Here is a 7,610-nt window from a genome sequence, read left to right as displayed (position 1 = left end):
TGCGAGGCTCCGACGGCTCTGGGGAGAATTCCCGCCGTCGGAGGCGGGGCCGGGCTCAGGGACGTCGGCGCGCGTCACGCGCATGCGGGCAGCCACGACGCCGCCTCCTCCCATCTCGCGGCCAGACCAATCCGGCGGGCGCTCGGCGTTGGGGGCGGGCCGTCCTGGGACCCGGCCGGGCCTGCAGTGCGCCGAGGACGCCGCGCGAGCATGTACCGGCTCCTGAGCCCGAGCCTGGGCCTAGGCCTCCTGCGGGCCGCGGGGCGGCGGTGCCGGACCTGCTCGGCGCGCCTGCTCCCGGGGCCCGCTGGGGGCCGGGCGCCTGAGGTGGCGGTGCCGGCATTCCGAGTCGCGCCGCGCGGCGGAGGCCCGGGCCTGCTGCCGCTGCTGGCAGGTGAGGGGCGCGGGCCGGGCGGGGCCGGCCGGGCGGGGACCGGGGCGCAGGCCGGGTCCGGTGACCTCAGAGCCCCTTCTCGCAGCGCTCGCCTGGTTCTCGAGGCCCGCTGCGGCAGATGAGCAGGAGGAGCGGCAGGGAGCGGGCGGGGCCGCCGCCGAGGGTGCGGCGGACGAGACCGAGGCCGAGATCATCCAGCTGCTGAAGAGAGCCAAGGTGAGGCGGCCTTTGCGAGCGGGGCCCGTTCGTTGGCCCTGCGGGTACGCAGCGCTCGCTCCAGCTTCCCGAACGCTGGATGGGGGGCTCCGGGGGTAGAATTGCCCGGAATTCGATGGGTCATGGTTGGGGGGGGGGGCGGTGTTGGCATCCATCCAGGCTTGTCAGACTCCAGAGCCTGCAGGCAGACCGCTGCAGTCCCCAGTGCAGATGGAGGGGGCACCACGGGCTTCGCTTTTTTATCCAAGCAAAATGAGCGGAAATGTAGTTGCTTTTGTCAGGGAGCCAGCCGGACCGAAGGGAGAATCGGGCACGTATGTGGCGTCCAGAAAATGCACCTGAGTGTTGCTTGTGCACGGTTTGGTTCTGTTCTTTCTCTAAAGCCTTCCTCTTCTCCACGTTCTTTTCTATTTTGTCGTCCTCAGGTTATCTCCTGTCTGCCATCGGGCTCGCTGCCGCCTCGGTGCTAACGACATCAAATTTATATTCCCCGGCTGCAGTGTGCTACTGACATGCCCTCTCCAGTTCGAGGCCTCACCTGCCTCTCACACCTGACTGTTGATCTCAAAAGCCTCCCCAGCACGTTCCTTCACCATCTTCTCCTTGCCACTGTCTACCAGTTTTTGCCTCTGGGAACCTCCTACTCAGTCTTAAAACTTGCGGGTACCTCTCAGTACCCTTCCAGCCCAGCAACAGTTACTCTTGCCACCAAAATCAGAGTATTTCTGGAATCCATCTGCCCTTTTCTTTGTGTCCTCTGCTGTCATCCTGGCCACATTGTCACAGCCTGCCGTCTGGTAGTTTTGCCTGCCCTGTTGCCCCACTCTCCATGCAGCAGTGAGAAACGTAAACTGGGGGCCGCCTGGTGGCTCTGTCCGTTAAGTCTCGAACTCCTGGTTTCAGCTCAGGTCATGATCTTAGGATTGTGAGCTCGAACCCCACTTCCAGCTCCCTACTCCATGGGGAGTCTGCTTGAGAACCCCCTCCCCCGCCCGGCCACGTGCACACTCTCTAAAAATAAATAAATCTTTAAAAAATTATTAAGTCAAAAAACCAAAAATGTAAATTGGATCATACCACTTCTTCGCCTAAACACTTTTGAGTGACTTCCCGCTGTATTTATGATAAAATCCAAACTTATTACCGTGGCCTGCACGACCCTGCCTGACGTACCCCACCCCTGCCTTGTCCACCCATTTAGCAATAATTCTCTGGCTCGCCGGGTCTGCCCTTCACATGTGTTTCCTTTCATCTCTTGAATGGTTCTGGAAAATCCTTCTCTTCAGCCTGCTGGGCCTTTGTTCATCCCCTGCTCTCTGGGTCATTTTCCCCCATGATTCCTGGTTGACTCTCATCCTTCCTGCCTCAGTATAACTGTCACTTCCTCGGAGGGCTTCTCTGTCTCGCCTTTAGAGTGGGGCCCCTTATTGTTATTCCCACTGCTTTCCTTCATAGTTTATATCATTAGTTATAATTAACTTTATTTGTCCTGTAGGATTACCTTCAGTCTGTAGGAGGGGAAAAAAGATGCCAGACAAGCAACTTCCTTAGAAAACAGGGTGCAGTAAATTATTCACGTTCCTGTTGTCTGCATTTGGCCAGAACTTTGTCGTGTGGCTGCAAATACATAGCTGCAAAGGAAGAGGACCTCCCTGTCACCGTTGTAGACCTAAAGCCTGGTGCACAGCTGGAATTCAGTACATATTTGACGAATGAGCGGATAGCTGTCTTGTGTGTATTGGGATGTATGGCCGTACCCACTTCTGTGTGGTAGCACATACATCTGCTTTCTTTACATTTCGTTTTCTATCCCTTTCTTTGTTTTCTCTTTTCAGTTGAGCATCATGAAAGATGAGCCAGAAGAGGCTGAGCTGATTTTACATGACGCTCTTCGTCTTGCCTATCAGAGTGATAACAAGAAGGCCATCACTTACACTTACGATTTGGTAACTCTTCTAACCAGTCTGAGCCACTGATGGTGAAGGGTGGATGTAAGAGAAGGGTTGTTCGCTCTCCTGATATACCCTCCTGACCTTCAGGGTGTTGTGAAGCTCTTTGGGTTTTGTTTTTACTACGTTTTCTTTTGGTTTCGATTTTTATTATATGACCCTTAGGTACTAACATTTTATTACCTTTCACTTACATGAAGTTTAAATCTCAGGCCAAAAATAAATGTCATTAGTATTTGTTTTTTCCAGTGATGAATGGATCCAAAGTTGGTTTTTCATTCGCAGAGATTGTGCAACTATTTACACTCACACAATTGCTGTCCTTCGATTTTCGCAAATTAGTTAAATACCTTTTTCTTGGAACTTTTTTTTTTTCTTATTCAGAGGGTAAAAGCAAAAGGGAGTCATAGCTTAGAAGTTTTGAAATAAGAATGCAGTGCTCTAAACTGAAAAACAATTTGTAATTTGCTTTCAGATGGCCAACTTAGCATTTATACGGGGTCAGCTTGAAAATGTAAGTAAATCACTTTGTGGTATTTTGAGTTTGTGAAGGACTAGCTTCAAGGGAACTCTTTATTAAGAAGGATACAAGCTCAGCCGCTGTAAAAAGGAGACCCCAAAATAGAGTGACTCCAACAAGAGGGTGTATTTCTTTTAATGCATTATTCCAGAGGTAGCGGTGCACTGAAGAACGGTAGGTACCTCTGTTCCATGAAGTGGTCCACAAGCTTGACTTCCTTGTAAGCTGTGTTCTTGTCCACATGGGTGAGCTGGCTCACCCCTAGCCTCCAGGAAGGGGCAGGCAGGCAGCTTCCTTATAAAATAGGATTTAAAAATTGTTCATGTTCCTTCTACTTGCACCCCATGGCCAAGACTTCATCATATGACCGTACCAATTGCAAAGGAGGCTCACCTGTAAAAAAAACCTGAACAGATGTTGTAACTAAAAGGATGGGAGAGTGAATAATTAGGGGATAGCTTGCAGCTTCTGCCACAGTAGCTTTAGATGAAAAGTTAATATCTTTCTTCCTTTTTTTTTTTTAAAGATTTTATTTATTTGACAGAGATCACAAGTAGGCAGAGAGGCAGGCAGAGAGAGAGGAAGGGAAGCAGGCTCCCCGCTGAGTAGAGAGCCCGATGCGGAGCTCGATCCCAGAACCCTGGGATCGCGACCCGAGCCAAAGGCAGAGGCCTTAACCCACTGAGCCACCCAGGCACCCCTAGATGAAAAGTTAATTTCTGAAGTTGGTTTCTACTTCTCACAGGGTAGTTTTTACGGTTCCCAGAGGAGGTGGGGTCCTGGTGTTTTGTCTGTTTTCTCATCACAAGGATATTTTTCTCTGCATATGAGTGTGTATGTTGTTCTACAAGGGAATGTTGCATCAGACTAGTACTTAGAATCCAGGGTCCCAAGTAAAAGAAAAATCTTTTCCTTATGCTTCTAGGCGGAAAAACTTTTTAAAGCAACAATGAGTTACCTGCTTGGAGGGGGCATGCAACAGGTAAGGATGTTGCCTAGGATTGGGCCCTAGCGGAAGAGGTTTTCAAAATAGTTTTGCTTCCTGAAAACTCCACTCAGCCCCCAACATGTGCTTTGGTGAAAAAAGGTGGATTTTTTTCCCCCTCTTGGCCCTGTATAAACTACCAGTCTTTCATTCATGCAAAACGCGGTTGCTGAGAAGTTCAGTTGCCTAATTCTTCCAGAAGGATAAAGACTAAAGCTTTTAGGCTAAAGTCAGTATAGATGTTGATCAGAAATTATCCATGTGGAAATTGAGCTTCTGTGAATTTTCTTCATTTCCTTTTTCCTAACAGGAAGACAATGCAATAATTGAAATCTCTCTAAAGCTGGCCAGTATCTATGCTGCTCAGAATAGGTAAGTAGAGTCAGAATCTAGGTGTGGCAGCAGCCAGGGAGTTGGGCTATGGGCAGAGAACTTTCTAGGATATTGTATCATTTTCATTTAGTTTCCAGTTATCTGGGTCTCAAAAAAACTGGGTATCACACTCAAAGTGTTCCCCCCACCCCATCCTTGAAGTCTTTAGTCTTCTAGTTTTTGCCCTGCTGTTTCCAGTAGCCTGCTGAGTGGGGCAGACAGCCCTCACTCCTTTGGCCACACCGTGACAAAGCTAATCAACTTTTCTGTTCCTGCTTGAACTGGGAAGGAAGGTTATAGTTAGAACTAGTTTAGCTCTTCCTAGAAGAGGAGGGAGCAGTGTAAAAGCCATTGGGGTAATGTACTTTGAAGGAACCATTTTTTGAATATAAGTATCAACAAACCAGGAGGGTAGATACATAGTTGGGTGATGAGGGACTTGATGTGGGAGTGTCTCAGTGGCTAGTCCAGCGGGCAGTGTTTTTAAAGCATGTAAAGGCGATCAGGTGACAAGTTTTAAGAAGGGGAAATACCTCGGAGTAGGGGAGTGAGCTCTGGATATGTAAGACGGAAAATTGGTCTTAATTTAAAAGTATTAGATGAATCTAAATTCTTGTAAAGAAGAATCTTCTGCTACATGGGAAAGGCTTTAGGAAAGAATTTGGATGTGTTCTCATGGTCCCAGGAACACCAATGAGTGAGGCCTGGTGCCTTTCATTCTCTTAAGGTGGGGTTCAAAGAAGAAATAACCTAGAGTGTAAGCAAAGAACTTCTAGAGAGTTATGTATCTTGGAGGGCATTTATGGGAGGACCTGAGAATAGCTTTTAGGTTTTCAGTGCTGTGGTAGTTGTGCACCAGAGGTTTGGAATGATATCAGACCTGATGCTATAACAGGAGTGCTCGTTGAGGTCAGGGTTCCTGGCTCTGGTCCCTGCTGCCCTGGTCACCAGCTCCTTCTCTGTCAGCGGAACCTGCTTGTTGCCTGCATGTGCATGGACACTAGATGGGCTAGGACTTCGGAGGGTCTTTGATTTCAAGTCTCTTGTGGAGCTTTGAGGTTGGCCCGTGCTGGGGAGCATCGCAGCTTGGATCAATCTCTCTTGGAGGAGTCCTAGAACTGGAGGTCGATGGGGTATGAATTGGAATAAAAAGAAGGCCGAAGCTAATCCCAGTGGAGAGTAAGACGAATTCATGGTCTCGGACAAGTGGAAGTAGTGGCCCCTGATAATTGGTCTGTTGGTTACTCTGTACTCTTGTCGAAAGTATTTTTTCATTTAGAGAGTGGAATATATGTAACTAGACTTGGGGCTTAGGAAGGCTGATAATAGTAAGGGAATTATTTCTAGACATTTTGCTCTGACTAGAAACATCTAGTGGGCAGCCTCCCCCAGCTCCTAGTCCTGGCTGGATAGGGTCCCTCCTGCCAAAGTTTGGTCTGAAGAAGCTTCTGTTCTGGGAACAGAGTACAGCAGTGGGGTCATCGGTTCTCCCTGGCAAAGCACTAGAGGAGGAGGGGTGAGCTTTGGAGTGCCCGTCTGCTAAGAAACCAGAGCCATCACCGAAGACGAGAACCGGGGCTGAACTTCTGGATGCAGAAGGAATTTCTGTTGTGTCCGTGCATCTCTTTCTAGAAACCGATGGTTGACGCCTGTTCTCTCCGGAGTCCATCTGCCTAATGTTTAGGTGTCCTCTCCATTTGGTTGAGGGTCCCGGGCTGGATTCAGGCTCAGTGCCTTCTAGTGCCATAGTCAGGAATTCCATGTATATAAAAGAAGCTTCTAGTAAAGACCTAACAGGTTGGGAAGCTAATACACAAAGCTAATAAACCTGTTCAGAACTTGCACGAGATCAGTAGTTAGCATCCTTAGGGCAGGTGGCCTGAGCCTCTGTTCATATTAGCATTACTTTGAGTGAGTGTAAGGCCTTCCCAAATGGAGAGACAAACTCATGGTGGAAGCTACTGGTTCTGTCATTTATTAAGATGACAGCAGTGTTCTCAGCGTTTTGGGTCTTAAGCTAGATTAAATGGGTGACTAAAAACTTCTACAAAATGGCAGACTCAGACTCCTTGGAAACTTCAAGCAGCATTCCCCCTCCCCATCTCACATTTCCTGTATTGCTAATGCTCACACCCAAGCCCGGAAAATGCGAATGAAAGAGGAGTTTGTGAAAAGGTGAACAGCCGACTGCTGATCTTTGCTTTACAGACAGGAATTTGCTCTTGCTGGCTATGAATTCTGCATTTCAACTCTAGAGGAAAAAATTGAAAGAGAAAAGGAATTAGCGGAAGACGTTTTGTCAGGTAGGGAAACCTGACTGTTTTCTGGACGTTGCTTTTTGCCTCGGAGCTTTAACGCTGTAATAGAGGGACGCGAACGTGCATCGGGGGAGGGCAAGTTACCCATTTGGGGAATTAAGTGGCTTTTTTTAAGATCTCAGCAGAAGGTTTGAAATGAGATGTTTTATTTAATTAACTGGACCACTGATTGCTTTTTTAACCCTTTGGTGACATGTTCATAATTTACTTGTTGACTTGTATATAATCTCTGGAAAATTGGGGAGCAGAAATGGAAGGTCTTTTTCTTTTCTCTTGGTTCAGCTACCAGTCACAATGCTACTTAATTACATTTTGGTCCCGGAAAGGTGAAGAGAAACTCTGGGTTTTTTGGTTTATTTGTTTGTTTGTTTGTTTTTTTGGATGCCTGAGTGGCTCAGTCAGTTAAGCATCTGCTTTTGGCTCAGGTCCTGATCCCAGAGTCCTGGGGTCGAGTCCCACATCTGGCTTCTTGCTTAGCGGGGAGCCTACTTCTCCCTCTGCCTGCCGGCCCCCCTGCTTGTGCGTTTGTGCTCTCTTGCTCTCTGTCTCTCTCTCTCTCTCTCTCTGACAAATAAAATCTTTGAAAAAAATCATTAAAAAAAAAAGATTTTATTTATTTATTTGAGAGACGGTGAGAGAGCGAGGTAGAGTACAAGCAGGGAGGAGAAAGAGAAGCAGACTCCTGCTGAGCAGGGAACCTGATGCGGGGCTCGATCCCGGGACCCTGGGATCATGACCCAAGCCAAAAGCAGACGTTTAACCAACTGAGCCACTGGGGCGCCCCGAGAAACTCAGGTTTTTGTAGTTCATCCTCATGATGAAGGGAAGAGCCTACAGAATGATGTTAGGAACAGAA

The 7,610-nt window shown here is 48.3% G+C and overlaps 1 protein-coding gene across 1 annotated transcript; it reads left to right on the top strand.

Annotated features, from left to right (window-relative positions):
- Positions 1-210: 210 nt before the first annotated feature.
- On the top strand, positions 211-6,824 carry LOC111139479 (tetratricopeptide repeat protein 19, mitochondrial-like). The gene is made up of 7 exons (XM_022491746.1): positions 211-394; positions 480-610; positions 2,446-2,556; positions 3,035-3,073; positions 4,005-4,061; positions 4,375-4,436; positions 6,645-6,824. Exons 1-7 carry the CDS (start codon positions 211-213, stop codon positions 6,751-6,753), a joined length of 693 nt encoding a protein of 230 aa, XP_022347454.1. The 3' UTR covers positions 6,754-6,824.
- The last annotated feature ends 786 nt before the right edge of the window (positions 6,825-7,610 follow it).

This window comes from Enhydra lutris, unplaced genomic scaffold, assembly GCF_002288905.1.
Source record: "Enhydra lutris kenyoni isolate GAN:26980312 unplaced genomic scaffold, ASM228890v2 scaffoldscaffold109, whole genome shotgun sequence".
NCBI lineage: Eukaryota > Metazoa > Chordata > Mammalia > Carnivora > Mustelidae > Enhydra > Enhydra lutris.
The sequence above is the reverse complement of the archived record's forward strand: the minus strand, read 5'-3'. Positions and strand labels throughout refer to the sequence as shown.